Source organism: Homalodisca vitripennis, chromosome 1 (assembly GCF_021130785.1).
Source record: "Homalodisca vitripennis isolate AUS2020 chromosome 1, UT_GWSS_2.1, whole genome shotgun sequence".
Classification (NCBI taxonomy): domain Eukaryota; kingdom Metazoa; phylum Arthropoda; class Insecta; order Hemiptera; family Cicadellidae; genus Homalodisca; species Homalodisca vitripennis.
In genome coordinates, this window is record NC_060207.1 from 57,305,775 (window position 1) to 57,333,259 (window position 27,485).

The 27,485-nt window shown below is 32.4% G+C and overlaps 1 protein-coding gene across 1 annotated transcript; it reads left to right on the forward strand.

Moving 5' to 3' along the window:
- Positions 1–2,257: 2,257 nt before the first annotated feature.
- On the forward strand, positions 2,258–25,669 carry LOC124362112 (MOB kinase activator-like 3). Its single transcript, XM_046816312.1, has 5 exons — positions 2,258–2,716; positions 12,976–13,126; positions 18,701–18,928; positions 21,621–21,736; positions 21,950–25,669. The coding sequence occupies exons 1-5, from the start codon at positions 2,675–2,677 to the stop codon at positions 22,115–22,117; spliced, it is 705 nt and encodes a 234-aa protein (XP_046672268.1). The 5' UTR covers positions 2,258–2,674; the 3' UTR covers positions 22,118–25,669.
- Positions 25,670–27,485: the final 1,816 nt, after the last annotated feature.

The following is a 27,485-nucleotide window of genomic DNA, read 5'->3' on the forward strand; positions in this document are numbered from 1 at the left end:
CATGTCAGAATGTAATGAATTGTCAATTGGCGCGGTGCGTGTGTAAGATGTTTTTGGACGAACCGATGAGTAGTGAACGCGATAGATATGGAGGTAATTATGGTGAATTGGAAAATTATAGTGGATCTGAGTTTTCTGATTTGGAAGACATTGAAAATTTCATCACTGTCGATTCTGTATTTAGTACCGACAACAAAGATGCTATGGCTGAGAATGAAAATGCTGTTTTTATGACGAATTGGAGGTAGGCCTGAATGAAAATTCTGATATGACTGTAACAGCAGTGTGTGTGTGAGTGAGAACAGTGAAAATGAAAATGCTGGTTTTAATGAAGACTCGAGTAATGATCTTAATGAGAACGAGGAGGCCTTAGGTATAGAAGAAGGAAGGAGATCAAGGAAAAACTGCAAGGTTTGCTACAACAAGGCTATGCGTGAGGTAGGTCGTCAAGCATCAAACAATCTGAAGAAAGTGACAGCTTTCTTTGAGCTGTGCGCAGGAAAGCCCTACCTCTGCAAAGACTGTTTTAAGAAAATCCACAAGTTGACCTTAATCTGTATTACAAAAGTATTAATCCTCTTTTATGTATCCAATTAAAAATAAACTTTGTTTTTATAAATTTGAAATATTAGATAATATTTTATATCTAATAATTCCAATATAAACGCTCCCAAAACAGTTTTTCTAATTTCATTCACAACGATAATGAGGTAAATGAATCGTGAATAATTAATAAAACAATATAATCACATAATAAAATCAATTCACGAAAGTATAGAAGAAAAATATATCAACATTTGGTAAAAATAATTTGCCGACCCGATCGGGAGATAAAAGTTCATAACGTTCCGCGGTGTTTTAGTTAGAGAACCTAAAAAACAACGAAACAACTTCAAACGACGTTCTCTGTTCTTTCTTGTATCTATTTATAACATTTAGTCCACTGGTTTGCCACCAGAGCTAAAAGCAATGCTCGTAGCTGCAATAAAGTAAAACTATGTTATCGTATAGTAGCAACAAAATATTCGCCGACCCAATCGGGCCGGCATGGCAGTTAACGTGTTATTGTATATTTATTGTTTGTTGATAAATCTTTTTCTATCAATATTGAATTTTAAAATGTTTATATTTTATTGAAATGATTACTCAAATGGTTTTCTCTTATACTAGGTATAAGTTAGATTAATGAATATTCTATGTTTTACAGTGTCTATTTTTTAAGACTTGCACTTTTGCGCTTTATGGTTTCCTTTTACACGCACGCACGCGCGCGCGCGCGCCCACACACACACACACACACACACACACACACACACAAATGTATATCTGAATGTCATTTACAGAATCGTAAACTATTTGACCGATCGTTATGAAAATTTGTATGTATTTTCCATGGGGAAGGTTATACCCATTGATATAACTCGCCATCTGGCGGTACTGCAAAAGATAAAAGTTTTCAAAGTGCCTGTACATTATAAACTGCAGTTACGAGACAGTTACGTAATTTTCATAGCCAAACATTATTTGAAGACGCTAAGTTATTATGTATATTTGTCTTTAGAATATAAACATCAGTTTGAACTTGAAGCTTGCTGTGTTAGACCACTTTATAATAAAGTATACATTTATGTACAGTGACTATAAACATACACTTTTGACAGATTTTCTTAAGCGTGGCAAAATGATAACTCTACATCTGCGTTTGAAATATGATTCACTTGATACACGGACAAAGTTTATGAAAAGCGTGCAAAACCATTGGAAACAGCTAGTGATGTATATTTGTCTTTAATATAAATTTCTGGTTGAACTTAAAGCTTGAGTGTTGGACCGCTTTTATAATAAAGTAAATGTAAGAATACAATTGCTATAAACGTACACATATAACAAATTTTCTTGATCGTGGTAACAAGACAATCTCTATATCGGCATTGGAAATATAAGTCACTTGAACCATAAGTGTTCATATACCTACGGGCAAAGCTTACAAAACGCGTGCGAAGCAGAGGTAAACAGCTAGTAAATGAATAAACGATCAACAACAATGTAATACACTTTCTTTAGAGAATAACAAAAACAATACCTACAAATGCTAAAAGAGATAACACATGTACAAAAAAAGTTACTCCAACAGAGTGCACCTAACACAGGATTTAAACTGTCTAGGGATACCTAAGACAAATACAAAGTCCAGGTGACCGTGACAGTAAAGATGCAGTTGCTCAGCAGTTGTATCGCTCGCCCCATTGTGTTCTTGGACTCCAGGAAAGTTAAGCCCAAATATTTAAAATCTTTTCCATAACTTACATTCTTACATGATTCCTTACATTATATCAGTTACCGGTGACACTCAACATTTTTCTCAACATTGAATATATGCTGGTATTCAAAGCCAACTAAAGTAAGGTAAATCTGAAATAGAAAAAATACTCCATGGTCTGATTAGTTTAGTGATTAGTGTTTATCAATCTGGACTACGCTACGAGTAGGAGGGAGGAGATACTGAAAATTGATTGAAAACACTATCAGTGCTGAATTGTTTTTCTCACAATAATACTGCTTATTTGCTATAAAACGCTTCTAAAAAAACCCGAAAATAAATTTACACTATCAATAAAATTTTTAACCAAATTCTCAATTGATTTATTGTTTGTTAACCTATAGCTATGGAAGAATGGCACTGAGTGGTTTTATGGAGTTTTTTCAGAAGGGAAAGGTGAGTCAAAAACTAAATATTGAAAATATTTACACTTTTTAATGCTGGTTTTTTCATGTTCAATCTTTTTCTATAAATCTTTGATAAGCCAAGTGACTAAATATAGCCTAGTTTATGACAGTATATTTAGGTGACTTTTAAACATGTTATTACTAAATAGCCTACTTAGTTACCTCTGCACTAAAGGGAAATGCATGAACTACCAGAGCCTCTAATCACCCTATTTCTGTAAAAATGTAAATGTAGCATGTATGGAAAAATGAAATTTGCATATAGGCTGGGTACAGCCTAAGGTTAGACAATAGTTCAATAAAACTTGTTTTTCTTGGTTAGTAGCCTAAATGGTATTAATGGAGCAGTTGGTACTTTTGAACAATATTTTATTGCCATTTCTATATATGCTAAAATTACTTGCTGAATATGAATATAGGCCTATACAATTGCCCATAATATAGAAAATAATTGGGGAGACATTAATAAGCGACCTACACTTGTTATTTGATTGTTATTATCGAACGACACGGTATATTACCAAACTTCGATATTGTATAGTAATCGTACAAGAATTATAGTTCATTAACAAGTCTAGCACATCATGATAACAATAGTAAGTAAACTATAGCATTAAAACTAACAAAACCAACTTGACCCTAGACTTACATGTCAGAGATTCTTTAAAATACAGCTTGCTCAAATAGCATTGAGGAACTGCTTTTTTGAAATTAAGGAAAGAATTCTCTCCAAACAGTCTCAGTTGTCTGGGCCTGTTTGGGGAGAAACAAAGCAAAAAATCACAAAGCACTGGCTGTTAAACAGTATGCCGCTATTTTACTCCTCAACCTCTATAACCATTTGTCAAGAACTCTCAATGTCATATTTTTTACCATTTTTGAATTCTCCAAAAATTAGATACTTCTTGTTGTGTTTTGTTTACATTAAATATTATTATAAATAATAATAAGTTATCATATTTGAAGTAAAATAAATTGTAATATTGAATTATTAATTTTATACAAAAAATTAAAACATTGGATGAAGCAACTGAATAATGAATGTAGATTGCTTATTAAAGTCTACCCAAAAAATGAAATCATTAAAAATTATCGTTACTAAATTTAGGTTGGTACTTTTGGGATTATACCGACCACACCAGTATGAAGAATACAAAAATATAAATTTATAGAAACAAACATGATAGAACGAAAAAACAACGGTTTAATTACAAAATTACATCAATCGACAAGCACTTCCAGGTATTGTGATCATTATTGTTGTCGCTGTTATCTTATCTTGCTCGAGAATCCCGAATACGGCAGGCCGCGCGGCATCACATGATTATTTAAGTTTTTTGCCAGTACATAATTGCCTTTCCATTACAATTCAATTTATATTTCTGATCAGCCCCTCTAGAATTTGATATTTTACTGATAGGTACTATCTCGAGGGATGTTTTTCTGTCGTTGACATCAGCGCGGGACGGGAAGCTCGCGCTGATGGCCGGAGGCACTTGCATTTTGGGTGGCGGAGTGTGATCAAGAATAAAAACAAGTTTTGTGTGTTTTTTCAATAAAGAGTTTAGTTTTTGTTTGGTAATGTTTGTTTTTGTTGAATTTTTGTGTTTAGAGAAATGTAGGAGACTCTACAATCACGTTATCTACTAGACCGCTTGACTTTGACCTCTGTCTGAGGATGGGGAGGGGTTTGCGATAAGACAATTCCTGTTTTATATTGACGAAATATTGTTTTACGCTAATCTAGTAATCAGTAGAAGCAAAATGTCAAATAACGATTCATGTCTGGGTGTGGTCGGTATAATCCCAAAGTACCTTTAGGTTTTTGATGATTTTTATAATGTTTTAAAAGGGTTGAGTACGATAAGCTGTCCGGTTTTTTATATAGATTAGTACAATCATCTTTACTTATTATTCATTATCGAATACGTGTTTATAAATCATATCAATATATCTTTAGCCATATGATAATAATAATAATGAAATGATGACATAAAAAACATTCAAAACAGGAAATACGAAATATTCATAATTATTTATTTTGCACAAATATTCACAAAGACGATCTGCAAGCAGGTTGGGTGATATGACACTTTTAAAAATTTATTTCACGGTTCTCCAGGAGCTTTTGACTGTCTGTTATTGTCTATAAAAGAAAATATGTTTATTATATGAAAAAGTGTTTATATTTGGTACAAGTTAGTTATTGTTCAAAATCAGTATCGGTTAGTTACATATTGAAAGTTATAATTGAGTAATATCGCTTGTCAATAACGATATAAAAATTCTGGTTCGCTTATCGTACCCCACCCATGTTTAATTCCCTAATGTTAAATGAAGTAAGGTAATCCTCAGTCCTTATATACTATTTGTTATTGTGCGATAGGTACATAACCTAGGTACGTAAATATCGTAGATATAAAAAAAGATAAATATAACTTTTATAATCGTTAATGGTATCTGAGCTTAAATTTTGGTAAAGTGATATGTCTTTTACGGCCCGAAGTACAGGGTTACACCAATGCCTGTACTGATAGCCAAGGCCTTTTTGATCAGTATTCTTCTGAGCTCAGGTCACTTACAATAATCTAGCATGGGAAAGTAAAAGTAAACTGGTAGAAAAGTATCTAGAGAAAAACTAACATCCCTGATTCTGCTAAAAAATTTCAAGAACTTAACTGATTGATATTTTTTGACCATCAAAATTGTTCTAAGGAATATTCCTTACTCTACCAGTCGCCTCTTGTAAGTGAAGCTTGAGCAAATTAATGTTGATAAAAAATTATTGGAGACCTTCATTGGGATAAAATTGTGTGACGAATCTTGTGATACTCTCGATTGACATGAAGTAAGAAATTAGGACTTACATGATTGTGGTAATCGATGATTTCACATAAGTTAACCCATTTAGGAAGCAATTAACCTAGCCTCTCTAGGACTGAATGTTTAAATTGATTTTGGCAAAAAAGAATGCTCTATATACTAAAATATTAATATAATGAGTTTGGATACAGATAAATTATTTTTTCAGAACATTTTAGTCTATTTGGTTGTTCTACAATAGTGTTTGTTGCTTTCTCCAAATAAGTTTTTATTTATTTTTTTGTAGTATCTATTTAAAAATATTTTTTGTAATAAAATCAAAGCAACTGTAATTTTCTATTACTTTTTTGTTTATCTGTTTCAATAATTTTTTAATAAAAACAATACAAACTTTTTTTAACTTGGAAAGCCGGTTTTTATTGCATTAACTTACTTAATAATTATAAAGCATAATAACAAAATAACCAAAATGAATTTACATTTTTTCACTTCTTGATGATTTTATGACAAGCTCCTGAATTAGTTGTCTGGGAGATGAGATGAAACTGTTTGTTACATTCAGTTGTTATTATTAAAATGATAAATAAAATAAACTATTTATATTATCTACAATGACTATTCATTTACTTGTTATAATTCACTTTTGTGTTAGTCTTTGAGTATCTTTGATATCTCAGTATCACTGTCCAAGTATCTGTCTACCTCTGAAGTACGCAAATTGTCTTGTTCCATGAGGTAGCGAAAGAACTAAAAACTCATTCAACAACTATAAACAGGTAAACACTAAACAATGAGAACAAAATACGTAGAAGCAGAACATTGAAGTGACGAAAATTGAGCGTATGGCAAAATTTAAACAATAACAAAACAAGCTATTAGTTGTTCCAGTGTGCAAACATAACGAATCTAAACAGAATAATTTCTTATAAGGATGCATGAGGGCACAACATTGCGATCTAGCGGAAAAACAAATAAATACGTGATCGTTAGTGTCTAAAAAGAGTACAACGAGTGCCGCTATGGCAAGATTATTAAGTCCCGCTCGGCCGCAATGAGTGATGCTCAGGCAAGTTCCCCAATGGGTTAATCCAGAAAAGTAACATTTAAGTGAATATTTGTCTTATGTTACTTTCTCAGGCCTACAAGTGTTAGCTGTAGGTTTGTTTACATTCAGATTATTTTAATCTGTTCATGTAAGTTCAGTGTAACTCTTGGTCTCGCCACTTTATACATTTCTTTAACTGCTTTATAAGTTTTTTGAGTATTTTGTACTTTGAATTATGGGTCTTGGAAGGAAAACAAAAAAACGCTCTCTGGAATAGTGAAAAAAACGGAAATGGCAGAGTGAAGGAACTAATTTAATGACATGTGGTCCTTTAACTACAAGAAAAAGACAAGTCCCTGATGATGCTGATTTGATGACATCCCTCTTCCTCTAAAAGAAGACAACTGGGTACCTCCACCATCTAATCCTAATTGAATGACATGTGATTCTTAAACCATGTACAATTTTGAAGTGATTCTCATTGTGGGTGATGGTAACTGTTTATTTTGGGCAAACTCTCATTGTTTATTTGGAACTGAAGATCGACACCATGAGGTCTGTTTGACTGCTATTGACCATATTGCTAAGAAGTGGTGCACATTTAAAAATTTTATTTTTAGAGATGAAAAATATGGGCAAAGTATTAAAAATGATACTGATGATTATAAATGTGTAATGAGCCCCAGTGGGCAGTATGCAAGACATGCTGAACTGAGTGTGAGTGAAGTATTTCCTAATTGTTTGTTTAGAGTTAATCAGGAAAATGGTGACATAATTGCTAATTAGGGTTCTGGAGGGACTATTCATCTGACTTGTTATTCTCTGAAAACTGAGATAATGGGCATTATAGTGTCCTGAACGGTAGTTCTAGAACACCTATGAAGGAAACACTTCATATTAGTTTTGTAGTTGTTGATCCTGACATTAAGAGGACTAAAGGCCATTTTGACTGACTGCCATGAGGCAAAAGTCAAATCCCAAAAAGAGCAAGAGAGTAGAGTATTTAAGAGTAGTAGGAAGTTTAAATTTACTTCAAGTTGTGCAGTTTCTGATGCTACTCCAGATGTCAGTCCTTACTCTGTAGGTGGTCTTAAGGGAGTTTGTCAGTATTGCTCAGCATTGTATTTCAAACCTGAGAAGAATACAGCTTGAAAGTCTCTGTTGCTATGATGGAAAAACCAAACTTAACACCTTTTACTACACTTGAAGAAATGAAAGAGTTGTTCTCTGGTAATAATGAAAGATCTAAAAATTTCAGAGAGAGTTTCGCCAATATAATAATGCAATGTAACTTGTTTCATTTCATGCAAAATTTGATTTACCTAAGTGTGGTCCTTATTCCTATAGAATCCATGGCATGATTTACCACAGAATTTCACTATCATATCCTGATGATTCCCGAAGTACTTCACATAGTCAGTTATACATTCTTGATTTTGCCAAAGCTAATGAATTGAGAATGTCAGATGCTAACAACGGTTTGGCCAAATAAACACTTACCAACTTGAGTGATCTGCTTAGTAAATTAAATCCTTTTATTCATTCATACAATACCATGTATCAGAAACTTAAAGAGGAAAAAAACCATTGCACTTAAAGAAAATCGTTCACTAATAAATTTTGTTACGTGATTCTACCATGAACCATCTGCAGATCAGCGGCATTATAATGATACTACTACTTTTGAAATGGCTGCAGTGTTTGAAACAGTTGATGGAGCACCTCCTTCTCATAACCATATAACTGTTAGTGAAAGAGCAGGTGCTTTATAAAAGATAGATTATAATTAATTGATAGATGATACGAAGTACGATCACAATACGAAGTATTGTGATCCTATTTGCTACACTTTGATTTTACCATGTGATGAAACTGGTTGGCACATGGATATGCCAATTCAAATTGTGTGTTAAACTAAAATACGAAAGTCTGTTACTATGCGAGAATACGTTTCATGTAGAATTGCAGTCTAGTCTTGCAGGTGACTTCAATCCAGTAATAAATGCTGGTAAACTTACTCAGCAATTTTGTGGACTATTACTGCTGTATTGAAGGAGACTGAAGTACATCGGAAGGGAAGAAACTAAATTGTGTGTAGAAGCATACTTAGGCTTAACAGATGCTTTACATGTGAGGGATGAGCATGAAAAGCATGAGTAAGTTAGATTGTAGTTCTGCCTTCATCTTTTATTGGCAATCCAAGAAATATGATCCAGAATATCCAAGATGCTATGGCATTAGTAGGAGAGTTTGGCAAGCCAGACATCTTCACAACATTTACTTGCAATCCTACATGGTCTGAAATAACTGATAGTATTCATTCTTGGAAGACACCAAATAATAGGCCAGACATTGCGGTACAAATTTTTCATGCTAAATTGGAAGAATTGATGACTAATATGTAAAGTGGAAATCTTTGGAAAATTAAGAGTGTTTTTGTTCACTGTGGAATTCCAAAAACTGGAATTTGGACTGCTCCACATTCACCTGCTTTTAATATTGGAAGATAATTATAAGTTTAGGAACACAGAGGACATTGACAAAGTTGTATCAACTGAAATTCCCAACCCTTCAAATACTCTATAATTAGTAAAAACTTATATGATACATGGACTCTGTGGTTATCTCAATCTTTTCTGTGTTTGCATGCAAGAATGAAAATGTAAAAAAGATTTTCCAAAAGCTTTCATTAAGGAAACAAAAGAAAATCTAAATGGCTATCCACTTTATAGTTGAAGAGATAATGTCATAACCATAACTAAACGTATTAATGGAGAGTTTGTTGATGTTACCAATCGGTTCTTGTACCATATAATCCATTCCTCCATTCCTATTACTATATTTCCAAGCTCATATCAATGTGGAGATCTGTATGAGTGTTCGCTCTATCAAGTATATCCACACGTATGTCTATAAAGGTCATGATTGCTGTAGTGTAGAAGTAGCTGCTGAAAATGATGTGCTCAATCATGATGAAATTAGTGTATTGTTAAACACTGGATATGGGCCAAGTGAAGTTGCTTGGAGAATATTTGTATATGGCATGCATGATCAATCAAATGTACATTGTCTCACCTCCTGATTCAGAGCGGTAACAATATAAGTCTATTATTGCTTCATGTAGTAGGGACTACAAGCTTTTAAGATATGAGGACCTTAAAAAATATGACTCCCCCTACTTTAAAGGCAGCTGCCACTGCCCGAGGATTGATATTGAATGATGTAGAATGGCAACATGCTTTATAAGAGGCTTCTTTCTTTCAAATGCCATATCAGCTTAGGCAGTTATTTGTCTACATAATGTATATTTCAGAGTCCATCAAATGCCTTCAATTTATAGAATCACTTCAGAGAGGCAATGTCTCAAGATTTCCTTATCTCTTACATGGCCAAGGTAGCCTAGCAGTTAGCTTTGTAAAACATTTCAGAAACGCTAAAATTACGTGGTTGTTCTGTGTCATCCTTTGATTTACCAACTATTGATTATTTTCCTCAAACTATGGAGGAAACTCTTGAGGAGACTCGAGTTGATGAACTAATGCAAATGATGGCTTCCAAATGAAGAACAGCGATTTGTTATAGACAAAGTTCTCAACTTAATCCACAACACAGACAATTCTACAAGTGTTTGCAGGACATATTTTATAGATGGTCAGGTGGAACTGGAACAAATTGTGTATAGTTGTTTAATCCAGAATTGTATAAATTTAGGCATGCAAGTTATATCTGTAGCATAGACTGGAATTGCTGCTATGTTACTTCCACATGGCTGTACAATTCACAGCCGATACAAATTACCACTAAATATACATGAACATTCTGTATCTAGTTTAAAAGTTAATAGTAAAGAAGCCGCCATAATTCATTCTGCAAAGTTAATCATCTGAGATGAGGCACCAATGGCCAACAAACATTCCTTAATGAGTATTAATCGACAATTGAAAGATATAAGGGATAATTATGTACTTTTTGGTGGGAAAATCATCATCTAGGAGAAGATTTCTGGCAGGTATTGCCAGTTGTACATCTAGAGCTGCTACAGTACAAAACTCAATTAAATTTCAACTCTGGTCTCTTTTCAAAGTTTTCAAACTCACCAAAAATATGAAGGCTAACACCAATGAATGTGAATTTGCTAACTTCCTGCTCGAAATTGGTAATGGTCAATACCCTACCAATGAGGACAGTTTAGTGGAGTTGCCTTTGTCCTTGATATCAGACTCAGATATTGTCAGTGAAATATATGGTCAAAATTCATAATTTTCTCTTGAAGCTTCCTACCTTTCAAACCATCCAATTTTGGCACCTGAGATTGAGCTGAAGACGAGAGTGAACTGCTGCAATTTCCTTCTAAATTCTTAAACAGCCTTGAAATGACTGGCTTACCATCCCAAGAGTTGACTTAGAAGGAAGGTGCAGTTGTAATGGTATTGAGAAACCTTAATTCAATGAAAGGATTACTAAATGATATAAGACTAATTGCTAAAAAAATGTTTCAGAACTGTTTGGATATGGAAATTATTACTGGTTGAGAGGTTGAAAAATGGTTATATTACCCCACATTAACTTATCACAATCTGACTCTATTGTTCCATTTCCGTTAAACCGAAGACAATTCCCTATCAAAGTGGCATTCTGCTTTACAATTAACAAGGTGCAGAGACAAACAATCAACCGAGTCAGAGTATACTTACCTGAACCAGTGTTCAGTCATGGTCAGTTGTATGTGGCCCTATCAAGTAGAAAATCATTAAAAATGTTAAGGTAGAAATTAGACTCAAGATCGGCTAACATTCAATGTGGTTTGAAAGGATGTATTTTGAAATAGATAGTCTTTTTTTGTGAACGATGTTGGAACGACATGTCAACCAATTACAATTTTTTACGATATGTGATTTTTCATGCAACATTAAAAATATGAGAACTGATTTCTTAACTAAGTATGTTACTCCTCATATTACCTTCAGATTACCTTCACGACCGCAAGCAAATAGTAGAGCTGAAGCAGCTCAAAAATGGACAAACAAAAACAGCCAGATCATCTCCCCTGAGAGTAAATAGGGGTGTTCCTCAAGGTTCGGTACTGGGTCCAGTGCTGTTTGTGCTCTATACTGAAGACCTTACTAGATACTTAGAGGCCTTCTGCCTCCCTATCATGTATGCTGATGACACCGTCCTGATCACTAACAACAGATCAGTTGAAGCATTGGAGATATCAACCTACATTGCGATGAATATGGCACATGAATATTGTATTAACAACGACCTTGTACTTAATGAAGACAAAACAAAACAACTGTCAGTAGGGCGACATAAGAATGATGTATATGACCTACCCAACTTACAATCTGTAACATCCATTAAACACCTGGGTTTAATCTTGGATGACCGGCTCTCATGGCGTAGCCAAATCGACTCTTTATGCCAGAAGCTGAGTTCCTCTCTATTTGCTCTGAAAAGAGTCAAAGCGACCTGCACCAGTCCAGCGATTAAAACTGCCTATTTTGCTTTATTTGAGACCCACATTAGGTATTTTATCATTCTTTGGGGTGCCTCCTCTGCCAGTAACCTCCAGCGGGTGCTGGTACTCCAGAAGAAGGCAGTTAGGTGCATGGCCAGTCTTCAATATCGTGAGAGCTGCAGGATTGCTTTTAAGCAATTGGGAATTTTAACTGTGACATCTTTATACATAATGGAAGTCATCCTGTATGCCAGTAGCCTTGGGTTGCCCAGGAACGCCAATGCTCACAACCACAACACCAGATTTGCGGATGATTTTGCCCTTCCAGCACACAGAATGAGCCTTTTCGCCATGAAACCGTCCTACGCTGGTGCAAGGCTGTACAATTTACTACCACCTGAAATCAAGAAGGGGAATCACATTTCCTTAAAGCAGAGACTACGTAGCTGGCTCATCTCCGAAACCATCTACAGCCTGGAGGAATTTATTGAGAGAGCAAGGAGTGCACATCTCAGATGAACTTTTCCAAATTGCTCTACTTATCTCTTCTAAAGTTTATTTCTGAGTTATGACTGTTTTAAATATTTGACGCTATACTGTTCTTTACGTTCATGTAAATAAAGAGATTTGTCTATTGTCTATTGTCATATACTATTTTCTCCTTTGACGAGGTAAACAAAACATGGTCATATTTATTAGTAATTCTGTTCATCAGAATAGTTAAGTTTACCATCAATTTAGTATAACTTAATACAAATATATTACTGTTGGAACTAACACTATTATATTCCTTACATTGTGTTATGTTCAAATACAGAATTTTATTATCATTGGTTAAAAAATAAAGGTTTTATAAAAAATGTAACATTACTATCTGCACTATTTTAATATATATTTTCTATTTTTTTCTTGTTATTAGACTTTCCGGCCCAAGAAGAAGTTCTCTCCTGGGACCTTGAGATACTCCTTGCACAAGCAAGCACAGGCGTCTCTCAGTTCTGGTATAAACCTACGGTCTGTAGTACAGTTGCCTGAAGGAGAGGATCAAAATGACTGGATTGCTGTTCATGGTTTGTTTGTTCTTTTCAATTAGTTCAATAACTTCTTTATTTTTGTTTTGCCCATTCTTAATATAAAAATGCGAAATTTTTGTTACATATTAACCCTTTGAGTGTCATAGCTATTTTGCTGTGTTACCCCCTTAAATTGCCGGCCTAATATATGTGTGTATATATATATGCAAGTTTTTGGAAAAAAGAATTTTATTCAATAACATATTTTCATAATTTTTTTTGGCAATAAATAGTGATGTTAGTAGATGCTAGTATCGGGGAAAAGCTTCTTAGCCTAATTAAGGGCACAAAGATAGGCTTACCCCTCTAACATCAAAGGGGCACACAATAAGCTCAGGTTGACGTGTGAGGATCTGTGAATCCACCCCAATACCCCAACGCAAAAAAAAAAAAAAAAAAAAAAAAAAAAATAGTGATGTGGGCCAGGAATATTGCCAGTGGGAGGGGACATATGAAATGGGGTTATTGCCGGGAATATTTCTTTGGTCTGCGAAGATTCTCAAAAATTGGAAATTTATGAAACATTTATAACTTTGAAGTTTTTACAGTTAAAGATCCTTAAAACTAGGTTAAATACATCTTAATTCTAGAATTATCATTCCATGCATTAATTTCCTGTGTAGACAATATCCTGGGAATTTATAGAACTAAATGGATTTTGATTCCTAAACCATTATTAAAAAATCAAGCATTTAAAAATCAAGAATGTTTTTGAAGAAGTAATTTCATCTTAACCCTTATAACGTCACAGACGCCGTATGGCGCATAGACAAACTATCTCCAAACGGCAAAGACGCGGTACGGCGCATCAACACAAAACTGCGTCTATAGCAAATTAAAGTTCCTTTTAAATCCGATCAATGTCACTAACGGTATGCATCAACCATGTGTGTGGGTTATTGACCTATGTCAAGTGTCAAAATATAGCTGTCGCGTTACATTGTTTGAAACAATAGACGCGGTGTCTAGACACTCTCCCCGCCACACAGCACAGACGCCGTACAGCGCGAGCGCTTTTGTTTGCAGTTTGGCTTCAGGTAGTGCGTGTCTATCCATCGCTGAGTCGGTTTCCTTCGTCGTGTTTTCTGTTTATATGGTTTTTATTTATTTTTAATTTTATTATATATAATTTATTATAAATATAATTTATTTTAATTATATTTATATAATTGTCTGGTAATGTTTATAGTTAGGCTAATAAAATTTTGTGTGCCTTTTATTTTGACTTTATTTATATCTACAATTTAATGTCCCATAAATATATGTACGTACAAGATAATTTTAAAATTTTTACTTTTTTATACTTACCATAATTATAGAAAGTAAAAATAAAAATGAACTTTACACATTTAATTTTTTTTTTTTTTAACCCTTTTACTGCCGGCCATTTTTTTATCGTACCAGTCAAAATTGCCAAGGGGGAAAATCGCTGTTGTGCATTCATTTACAAAAAATGCTGTATCTTTTTTATTTTTCATTAGATTTGCATTAATTTTTTACTCGTATTTAAATGCTGTTTTTCAAGTAATAAAAAGAAATTTTAATTTGAAACAAACTCATTATTTAATTTTAAAAATTATGTAAATAAATAAATAAATAAAAAAATAAAAATTTTGTTTGGCATCTGATAATTTATTTTTAAAATTATACTAAAATTTTGAGCATGATATCATTATAAACTAGAGCAATTGCTTAGAACATATACCAAATTTGAAGGTGCTACCTTGAAACATAGCTGCACTATGAGGATTTTCCCAAAACTGGTAGGCCTCCTCTAGGCCTACCAGTGGAAGTTGAAGGTAAACTTATCTGTGCCACATCCCCCTCACTATCTAATAACTCCTCATTATCTGATGGTAAGATAAAGTCAGGATCGTCATCAGTGTCATCCACATCACTTTGATTGTCATCAATAGCCCTAACACTAATATCAGAATCGTTCTCGGCATCTGAATCTAACAAATTCTGAAGGAAATTGTCACTCAGTTCGTCTTGCACTTGTACACCACCATCGATTAGACTGTTAATTATTGTTCCCTCACTCACAGGAGAGTTAGATGTAACTCTTTTACTCATTTTATCCTTGATCAACAAAAGTAACACTTCAAAAAACTTTCGATAACATTGTAAACAACAACAATGAACAAAGATTTCAGTAATCTAACCCGATCATCTGGTTTTGACAGCTGTCTAGGTAGTTCGTCAATTCTAGTCAAAGACGACGAAAATAGAAATCCAAAGTTCTTCAAATGGCTTCTTTCATTATCCTTTCCTCCTAAACAACCAAAATACCGAATATTTCGGCATTTGAACATAACAGTAGCCAGTAACAATAAAAAAAACAGACGTCCGACATATCGGACGTTGGCGTTTTCGGCAAAAATGGGTAAATAGTAAAAGGGTTAATATTGTGCCGTTTGCTGGAAGTCGTGAAAAGATATACCGTACTGACGTTATAAGGGTTAAAACTCATGTTCGAACATCCTAGATTTAAAATACTCAAAAACTACCTATTTTTATAAATTCACTGTTTCTTTATGTTTTCTCTGTTTTAATGCATCTAAACAAATGTTTATATGTTCAGTTAATTTATACAGGTACAGGTAAGCTTATCTTCAACAAGTACTGAACCCTTTTGAACAAGTTTAGGAGAAAGGATAGGAGATTATAATCATGTATTATCAGTTTTATTTCTTTTAGATAATCCAGTCAGTTTGTACCGTGTTCTGAAGATGTGTATTGTTGTTTTTTAAATATGCCATTCACCAATGAGGAAGCTTTCCCGATGTTATGGTGTTAGGTGAATATTTACACAGAAGGACACAGCTGCTGTTGCTCTCTATGCTCAATATTACCTTATGTACACACTGTGAACATCATTCACAAAAGGTTTTTCTAAAAATTGCTAGTCATGTCCATGAAGATGGAAATGTACAACCCGATCACAACAAAAGGTAACAGCTCACTAGGTCTCTTTAAGGAATGATAAGGCACCAGACGTTTTGGCTGCGGTTCAGCTCAATCCATTTGACTCATCCAGAAGAGTGGCTACCAGTGTAGGAATTAACCAACAATCAGTAATCAGGATCCTTAAGGACAATAAAATGCATCCAATGTTTTTTTTTTCACAAGGTTCTCACTGGATGCGAGAGGTAAATAACCAAAGGAGTACCCTCAATACTTGGTGCAGTATTATGGGTAGCCGAATTGTTGGCCTGTTTATTTTTGAAGGACACTTGGATGAAAATAAATTTACAATAACTTCCTCATTGATTATTTGCCTAATTTATTGTTGAATATTCCTGAACTGTGATTCATGTACAATGGGGTGCCAGCCTACTACTATGAAGCAATGTGACTGTAGACTAGGAATATCCTCAAAAATGGATTGGAAGTGGTGGACCAGTCAACTACCCACCCAGATCCCCAAATTTAACGTGCTTGGACTAGTACTTGTGGGAAAGGTTACAATACTTGTATTCCCACGACTCGGGAGGACATAATACAACGAATCAGGGCTGCTGTTCATCAATAAATGGAGAAAGAGGCCTAAAGGGCTGTCGGAAACGTCAGTTCCAGGATAGAACTTTCTTTGGAAGACAATGGATTACAGTTAAAAAATCTGTAAATAAGGTTGAATAACATAATTGTTGGATCAAAATAGTTTGAACCAGATAATTGTAGGAATGATAATTACCTAAACTATAGCATCTAACGAAGGCAATATGTTTAAAAAAGGTTTAAATAAATTAAATTATAAATTCATTCAATAAGTTAAATAAATAAATTCACTAAGAACCTACAACAAATACAGGAGTTTAAAATGCTGTAATGCATGAAAATTAGTATTTTTGGCCCTTTTACTCAACCATCCAAGATAAAGCCAAACTTTAAATACAACACATTTTAGTTTGTAAGAGAGCTGTTGATAGTTCTAACGAAAATCATACCTTGCTATTTCAATTTTCCAGGTTTTACGAGTTTTAAAGATTCTGAATTTGAACTATTTAAAAAGTTGGAAATGTGCTGAAAAGTGATAATTGTAATGTATGTATGTAAAAGTACTTCTTTGGTACCTTGAATCAAAATTTGGATTTGCTAAAATGTTTAACAAAGTGACCATTAAAAACCGAAACAGTATAACATTGATGTTTTGGACACCCTGTATACAAGAAGCGAAATAAGTTAATACAATTTTTCAAAATGATCAGTGATCAAACGATCTTTAAAATGAGGTACGTTTCGACTTATCTTTACATTTTGGAATCTTTCAATAATGCCCTTATTCCCCCATCAGTGCAATTTGGTACTAATGATAAAAACAAATATATTATTTTTTGCCTACAATCTTTAGATAGGATTCTATAGAATATAATGAGGAGCCAGAATCCTTAATATTTTAGCTTGGTGATAAGAATTTTATGTTCATCACACTCAAAAGCTCTGCTTAGGTTGTAAAAGGTTGAGGTAACAAAACTTTTCTCTTCAAATGCATTGTGAATTTTTCCAACAACCAAACTGTAAAAAACATTGACTGTAGATTTTCCTTTTATAAATCCAAACTGTGTTTCATTAAAGATATTACAGTGTTAAAAATATTTAAAAAATTTATCTGATTGTAAGGAAGGAGTTTGATTAATGTATAGGTCACTGGAATAATAGAAATTAGTTGTTGGCTTTGTGGCTTGTCTTATGGGCCTTTTGTTGTAAATAGATCATACATGTGGAATTTTGGGTTGGTCTAAGAAAATTTTGTTCATACCTAAGAGTCAATGGATCTGCCTAACTTGGAAAAATATTTATTATTAGAGCGAAACACATCTAAACTGTCAAGTCCGGTGCATTTTTTTGCAGCACTTGATACATAATTTGGCAAGGTATCTTCCACTTAAATTGAGTTATAGAGCCAATGTTGCCAAATATTGTATATTTCAGATTAAATGTAACAAGTTATGTAATGTGCTTAATTTATGAATGGCACTGGTATGTATTAAAGATGTGTGACCTGATATAGGATATTTGGTCGTTTTTGTTATTTTAATAGTTTTTTAACACCTCTCAGAATTATGTATTTTCCTACAAATGGAAGAGTGTCTGCATTAATTATAATAAGCAACCTAAGTCAGTTTGAAAAAGTCATAACTATTAGATTTTTTTCTTTCTGGCAATGAAAAAATTGTATGCTTTATTGGAATTTAATTTCATGCAAAAGAATTAAAAATACAAAGTTTTATTTTTAATTAAACTGAAATATATTTTGTTGTACTTTTAAATTGTTCCATTTATTTTAGTCATACTTATTTGGTGATTTATATAAAAAAATGTTGTCTTTTAATAAGTAATTTCATCCAAGTTTTTCAGTTAACACCCCATCAAAACATTGTTAATAAAATACATAAATTTGGAATATTTTGGCCTTGTGGAGAGCCATTTCCAGGCAACTTTGGATAGTAATAAGTTTAAAAACTAAGATTTTCGGAAGTAGTTTAAAAAAAGTTTGAGGTGAGCCAGTTGGTGGAGTGGCTGTGATATGTGAAGATCTATTGTACATGATTTATATGTTTTGTTTAGTGGTGGACTTCTTCAATAGAATCAACCTGATATATGGCACCGTCAGTGACTTCTGTACGGAGGAATCATGTCCCACCATGTCTGGAGGTCCCAGATTTGAGTACCTCTGGGCTGACGGTGCCAAGTACAAGAAGCCTACTCAGTTACCTGCACCCCAATACATTGCTCTTCTCATGGATTGGGTTGAGTCGCAAATTAACAACGAAACTCTGTTTCCAGTTTCAACTGGTAAGTTATTGAATCAGAGTCGACTTCTATGGTTAGTGTTCGCAGGAAGTGTGTTAAAAATTTGATCCTAAATTATTGATGTACTGATTTTATAATGTAAACAGTTAGTTACTGTATTTAGAATTGCTGTTTTACTTCAATTATTCAAGTCATGTTATTTTATCCAGGGTTCAAAAGTTAAATTAAATAAAACTAGCCATATATATATATATTTGCACGATTGCTGTATGTTGTGTAATAATATACATAATATACTAATAATTGTGTAATAAATTCTTGTTTTGTGTCTTGAGATGGTCTTAATGTTGTCTTATCTTTTCTAGTTCTTTTTTCAATGCTTCTTTTTAGTATATTGTCAATAAGTTGTGTAGTATAACCATTGAACATAGCAATATTTTAAATGTAATTTAGTTCTTTATTGTAGTTTTCTGTTGAAAGTGGTGTATTTATTAAAAGTCAGTAAATCGTTGAATTAAATGTTGATCTTTTTTGTGCAGATGGATGGTTAGATTCATTGATGATAAATCTATCTGTATGAGTTGGTTTCCTGTAGATATCGAATTCAAATTTCATTTAATTTCTAATCACTAATACGTCTAAAAACGGAATACTATTGTTTTGTTAAATTTCATATCCAAATTTAATAGTAGGGTAAAACAAATTTACAGTTGTGAAAAATCTTGTATATTTTAATTTTTATTGAATGAATGAATATTTATTTATTTCCTCATAGATACATGGGCGTAGCCTGTGTGTGGAGATCGAGACGCGATCAGCAGCATGAAGATGTACTCATCAACATAATAATTAATGTAAATCTTTGTATGGAAAAACAACGTCATGACAACATCTCTCTCTCTCTCTCTCTCTCTCTCTCCCCCTCCCCCTCCTTACTCCCCTTTACTTTTATCTCCCCCTTCCCGTCCCTACATTTACCACCATCAAAAGACACTCTATCAACACTCAATCCTATACAGCTACAACATCATGACACTAACCCACTGTCAATGCTCCTGATGAACAAACATAGGTTCAACAATTTAGCTAATGTGCATACAAAGAAGTTATAAAATATTCTAACTCACCCTTATCTATGTTTAGTAGCCATAAGGTTACTTTCTTTTTATATTTCTTTTTTTTAAGATTTGTACACACTTGGCAACTTAAGGCAATCTGGTAGTTTAGGATAAATTATATTTGCAATGTAGTGTGAATTTGTGCAATTGATAGACCTCTAATTTCTCTAATTAAATATTGTAAAGACATCATCGACGTATTGTATCCATTTTCTTGGGAAATATGCCATTTTAGATTTGGCTGTAGTTTCAAAATGGCTTAAGTGATACGCTGTAAAAGGTTGTTCCTGGTGTTAACTGGTCTTTCATAAACTAGAGCTTTCAAGTGACCCCAAAGGAAGAAATTTATTGGATTCAGATCAGGCAACTAAGGTGGCCATGATACAGTTCCCCTCTGCCTATCCATCTTTCCAGATAAATTTGGTCCAGAAAGTTCCTGACATCCAGTCTAAAATGCAGATGAGCTCCATTATGCATAAACCTCTCTCACACCTAAGGGAACATCATCTAAAAATCCTGGCAAATCATGTTGTAAGAAATGTCTAGTTTTCACCGTTTAATACAATGTTTGTCAGGTAATACAAAAGGACCTAATAAACAGTCTCCAATGATGCCCACCCAAAAATTTATTTTATTAAACTGCTGTTGATGTCTCCCTTCATGAATGGCGTGTGGGTTTTCATCAGCCCATTGATGCATGTTGTGGTAGTTGGTTATTCCATCTCGATTAAAACAAGCTTCATTTGTATTCAAAACTGGTGATGTAAAGCCAGGGTTGTTAGCTTGCTGATAAAACCATTGACAAAACCGCAAACTTAATGGAAAGTCAGCAGGACTAAGGGCTTGTAAACGCTGATAATAGTTGGTACGGATATAACATCTGTTCATGTAGAACTCGCCATACTGTCATGTGGTCTACATTGAGTACTCCTAACTGCCTAGTACTTATACCTTGGTCTTCCTCTACCAAGGTGTGTTTGGCCGTATCTTTCACATATGCGTTTAAATAACCAAACTAACATATGATCGGAAGACCAAATACCTATCAAATGACTTATTTAAATTAATCTAATGCTAAATGTATAAATGGCGATAGCCTAATTAAATTTTTTAATAAACATTGAATCACAAAAAGTACTTGGCTCCGCCACGACTTGAACCCGGATCTCTCACTTGCCGGTTGACTGTGGTGAAATGGTAGCATATAGTGGTATATATATATATATATATATATATATATATATATATATATATATATATATATATAAATAAATTATGCATGAGGAATTGTTATTTATGTATATAAATTCAGTTGGTACGAAAATAAAATCATCCTGTACCTTCATATGAATCATATTATCATCGTGTTGATTTTCATATTATATGTTTAAAGGGATAATTTAAAATAAAGTGTCACTGTTTATTCATTGAGTCATTATCTGTTTATTTTTTAGTTTGCATGCCTGTTATTATGGTTTATTACCAATGGATTATGTCTTTGTGTAATTTTAAGTTCATACTGTGACTGCACTTAACATGTAACTTTATTTAGCTTGGTTAATATTCATACAACTCTACTAGATTGCAATTAGAAATTGTTTTAATCTGTGTTTCAGATGTGCCTTTCCCAAAAACGTTTAACGCGTTGTGCAAAAAGATACTGACTCGACTCTTTAGGGTATTTGTACATGTGTACATTCATCACTTTGATCGGATAGTATCCATTGGAGCGGTGAGTTAACCTATTGTATTATATTGTTTTTCAACATATTGAGTTTGAATATTGAACTTTCACAGTTCTTCAATGAAAATTCTTTATAATATTTGTATGTTATTAATGATTTTTAACCATTTAAATACCAATAACTTATACTGAATTTAGTTTTGTTTGTGATTGATTAAAAATAGTATCTAAAGACTGGTTCTGAAGATTTAATTTTTATAGGAGCCGCACGTCAACACGTGTTACAAACACTTCTACTACTTTGTCCGGGAGTTTGACTTGGTGAGTTCAAAGGAACTAGAACCACTGCAAGAGATGACGTCCCACATCTGCCACGAACAGTCACCACCTCCTGTCACCTCCTCGACTGGCACCAGTTCAGCTCGCTGAGCGCTCAGTACGGAAAGATAGTTGGATTGTTACCTAGTCCGTCTTCTTACACGATAGTATGATCTGATTTACATGTATTATTTTATTTGTATTATTTATTTCACCAGTTCAAATTTACAATGTTATGCTGTATGTTGATTACCATTTATTTGTTACGTACAAAATGAAATTAATGTAGTGTATATTTATTTTTAAGTTTTGTGATATTGCAATGATCAAGTGTAACGTATCATGATAGTTGTACCATAATATAATATTTGTTATAAATTAATTGTAAAATCCCAATGATAAAGTATACAATCACAAAATATCACACTAGAATTACTGGTCACTCCAGTCACTGATATTTGTGGCCGCATTTGTTCTCTTATTGTACATTATATGTACAGGTATTTAGTAAATTATCAAAAAGCAAATGTATCTGTGATCCTTTTGGATTAATCATTGATCTGTAACTAATCCATAGAATTAAATATAACCTTAGTGGTTGCAATAAAATATTCTTGCAAACAATAACCATGTTTACATGACAGTATTAGGCCAGGTTTAGACCTATTTACATGACCATTTCCAAATAAATCCTATCATTTTTTGCAAACTAGACTTTATTTTATATACTAATAGAATAGCCTTGAACTTTGCATTGACAGTTAATAGTACCTTCTACAGACAGTTAAACAATTGTGATGGAATAATACTATATTTTCGACTTCCAATAAGTCATTTCTGGTAGCAAATCATTTAAAAGTGAGAATTATTCATCTGAAGTAACCATAGTTTAAAATTCATTAAATCAGTACGAAACACAATGAATAAATAAAAAAAAAAAAACACATAATATGTAATAGGCCTATTGTACATGATTTTCTAACAGAAATTTGTTATAATAAATAACCAAAATAATTTGGGGCATTTTATGCAGCTGTTCCAGTTCCTTTGAAATCATCAAAATCGCATTTCTGAACAAAATATTTTTAAAATTTGACATTTATTTAATTGTGAATCCTGTAACAGACTATCTTTGGACTATTAGTAAACAGCGACAAACAGAACTGAATGCTCCAGGAAATAATTATTTAAAACCAAACAAAACCATTAACCTACACTACAGCATAGATCAGTAAAAAGTTTACTTTCCCAAGGAGGTCAGTAAAAATTTGCTAATGGGTTTGAAAAGTTTTCTTTCAAAAACTTCAGTGCTATCAAAGAAAAATTCAATTGTCATTAAAAGAACACCAAATCAAAATTATTGTTTCTTTATTGATTGGATGAATAAGAAAATAGGATTAACTGTTGAATACATTAATTATTGTCCTATAATGACGTGTCCTGTAGACATTAATGTATGACAGGCTTATCAAATACTGTGTTTGGTTATTTATTTACTTGTTGTGTTTGTGAATTTTAACCCTTTCTATGTGTATTACGGGAAATACTGTGCTGTTAAGATGACTGCTACATGCATTTGATGACAATTATCTCTATTCAAGTGTTTGTCCTTGATCGTGTACTGTAGTTCATAAAACTGGTGATAAAATGGGTTTCATTGTTAACGGAATGTAAAACAACAGATGCACTCTATTTGTAACCCTCGGTTGCCTGATATCAATCCAACACTTGTTAAAATAGCAACCAAATGCCATTTTTCATTGTATGCTGGCGCATTTGACAGCTATTCCATGTGGCTGTCAAATACAGTGCAGTTCTTGAAATCTGTGCGCAAGCTCTGTTTATTTGTTGAATTATGTGTTATGTCAGAACATATTTTATAGTAACTGAAGATAACTGTAATTGAGATTATTTGAAATGTTGTTTTTTACAAAATATAGTTTAGTAACCAATATACCAAAAAAAAAACCTTTAGGTCTTAATAAAAACTTCTAAATAGCAGTTATCTTCTAAATTTAGTACTGAACCTAAAATATACAGTTTGTATTGTTTATTTCTTAAAATAAAACCTTTTTGTAATAAAAACTGAAAATTTGACAAAATTACGGTAGTGATGAATTTGTGTAGAACTGTAAAAACAATTAAACTTTAAATTTAATCGATGCTCACATAAATACGTAATATAGAGATTTCAATTTATTACCTTGTAAAGGAAAAAATATGGAAATTGAAACATATTTAGGAATGGTTTGATGCAATTTGAAATAAGATATTTTATCCATCTAAAAAAGGCGATTGCTAGTTCAAGGGTTAATACAGTTTGACACCAGAAGATGACATTGGAGGAAAAAACTATATTAGCATTTTATCAATAATGTTGAATTGTTTGATAAAGGTATATTCTTACTATTTATTGAATTATAAAAGTTAAAACACAATGCTTATTTCGAAAAGTTTATAGAACCAGAACACTGTTTTAAACAGTTTTCAAAATTGATTGCATGATTTTGGATTGTAAATGATAGGTGAAATACCAAATATGACTGTTTGGAGCATTATACTCCCAGCTCATTTCTAGGTATGCTTTACATTACAAGAAATAAATACTCTTAACAGACAATTATTGAGAGTATCAATTGTAATACAAGGTAGAGTTTGTGGAATTTTAAAATCATACCACATACGTTATTATTTTTCTTTCCAGTTTGCTATTTCTATTGAGCAACCAACATGGTATATTGCAGTCTGTTGACAATATAATACGACTTGTACAGACCATACATTTCACTAATATAGTTTGATGTAAAAGTAATGATGTGGTATGCATTGGATTGTTGGAGAAATTGTAAGTGCAATATTAATATCTAACTTTATAATCTTATTCAAGCTATACACACCATGTCATATAATGCATCTTATGTCAAAATGTCTTCAATGTGCTGTATCTTGTTTGATACAGGATGTGAATGATATGTTCTTATTTCTCATAATCATATTAGCACAATTAAATAAAACAAGTTCATTGTCGCTTGTCACAAACAAGCCAATGTCCCAGTACAACTTAGAGAATCATAATTTTTAATTCTCATTTAGAGTTTTATTAAACGTGTTACAAAAATTAAAATTTATATTAAAATTAAAAGAATTGTCTTATATTGAAAAGTTCAAAACTTACACACATGTACTAAACAAACTATTTATTAATTATTTTTTTGCCCCATTTAGTTCCTCAAAGCTTTGTACTTTCAAGTACCTTTGGCCATGCATTTACCCAATTTTTTAAATTGTTGTAACATTTTTGTTATTTCATTGTTTATTATTTAATTGTATAATTTACTTTTACTCTTGCATGAATAAATTATGTGTCCTTTAAAAAAAGAAATGTATTTATTACAATAAAGAAATATTGCATTTCTCTTTTGATGAAAAGACTTTGAACCAATTAGTGTAATATTATTGTTAGTAATAAATTGTATGCCAGTTTAAAATAACTTGAATGGTGTACTTTGGAGATCTAATCTCTTTTTGTGATCATCAAATCATTTATACAACACAATTTTTGTAGACTGTGAATAACCAACTTTGAACCTATATTTAGGTATTTTTATTTTGAGTTTCAATGCTTGTAAAATATTAATAAATTGCTTTCAATACAAAAGCTTATAGAGTCATTCCCTTTCTTTATTTGATAAGTCAACCACAAAATTCATCAAAAATATTCAAAGTACTTTACGGATTAATTTGTAGTAGAAAGCGCAAAAGCTTGACATCTCCTTTGTTCAGACCAGAAGAATTTCAGTTTGTAAGCACTTGTGAAGTACGAAATTAAAAAAGATTATTGAAGTCCATAATTTAAAATAGGTTATACTAATCCTTTTTACTTCAATAATGTTGTAAAGGATGAGAACATGTTAGTATCTTAAATTATTTCTAATGAAGCACTTATTTGAGTTTGTCCTTGTTATTTAGTTCAATATGGAGGTGTTGTTAGAGGTTAAAAAATGAAATGTCAACGATATAACATTTTATTTATTTCGACAACAGACAACCCTGGCAGAATGATATGTATCGTTATGCATTGTAAGGAATGCAGCTGACTTACATCTAAATTATACAATAACTAACATACAAGCATTGGACATAACATAGTTATTAATTTGTAGTTCAGTAAACACTTTTATAAATATCATAAACTGTGCTTAGTTGTACGGTTTCTTTATCTTATGAATTATGACGTTCATAATATAAAAGGAGCACTTTTTTATTCTACAACACTTACAAACAAGGTCAAGCTAATTTATTTAATTCTGGTACTTATATTTTTTGTGATAATAATAATTTTAGTTACTTTTAAAGTTATAGCATAATGTAAGAACTTAAATTCTGATAAACGATAAATGAATAATGAGTTGTTTTTGTCAACCCATTTGAGACTAGCAATGGCAAATTCAATCTAGACATTTCAACTGATATTTTCTAGATTTAATGTGGTTGCATAAGAGAAATATTATTGTCTATTATATATTATGTACCAAAAATATGTAACATTTTTGAGAATTTAACAGTGAAGTCACAGTAGAGCGGCTCAGGAGATGATTGATTCACAAATATTTAAGATTGATCAAATGGATTAGCTGATCATATCTTCACATTCTTAACTCACTTTAAGGTACCTTACAAATGTGCAGTTTTGACCTTATACAGAATGTATCTGAAGCCATGTAACAAAGTTTTTAGGCATAGTCTGTTTTAAATAAAACTATAATTTAACAATATAATTTGTAATTGTAATAAATATTGGTATAGTTGTTTTGTAACACACATCCATTTAAATCTAGAATAAAGTTTCATAAATAAACCTTTTTACTGTCACTACCTTATTTGGTAAAAAATATACAAATTGAATATTTATGTACAGCTTAGGTAAAGTTGCAATGTGGTATCAGCAAGAAATCTATACCATCCCAGACAAAAGTACACAATAAGATCCCACCTCTTTAGAATTATTTTTTCTTATAAATTATAGGTAAAATAAACTTTATATGATAATATTTATTAAATTGTTTACATTTAAAAAGTATAGTAAATATTTTAAATAAATGCTTTTATACATTATAAAATGTTACCCATTTAAAAAAGGCTTTCTCTCAATATCTTTAATTTTTTTGTTTGGGTTATTGAATTGTGATTAAAAGACACAAGAATGCCAATGCAGAAACATTCTGTATATTGGACAGATATAAGATATCTGTTGGTACAATATCAAGTTTTACTTTTAACGAAAAGATATATTTTGTTTTTAATACTCTATTCAAAATCTTTGTTATATCTGTACTTCATTCAACCAAAACAAATTGTACATAAAATCAGTGGCGTAACTAGGACTTGGCTTTGGGGGGATGAATCTGATTGAATAGTGCATCATATGGGGGAGGGGGAATGGATTCTGATTCAGTCTGAATTTGAAAAAATGAGATAG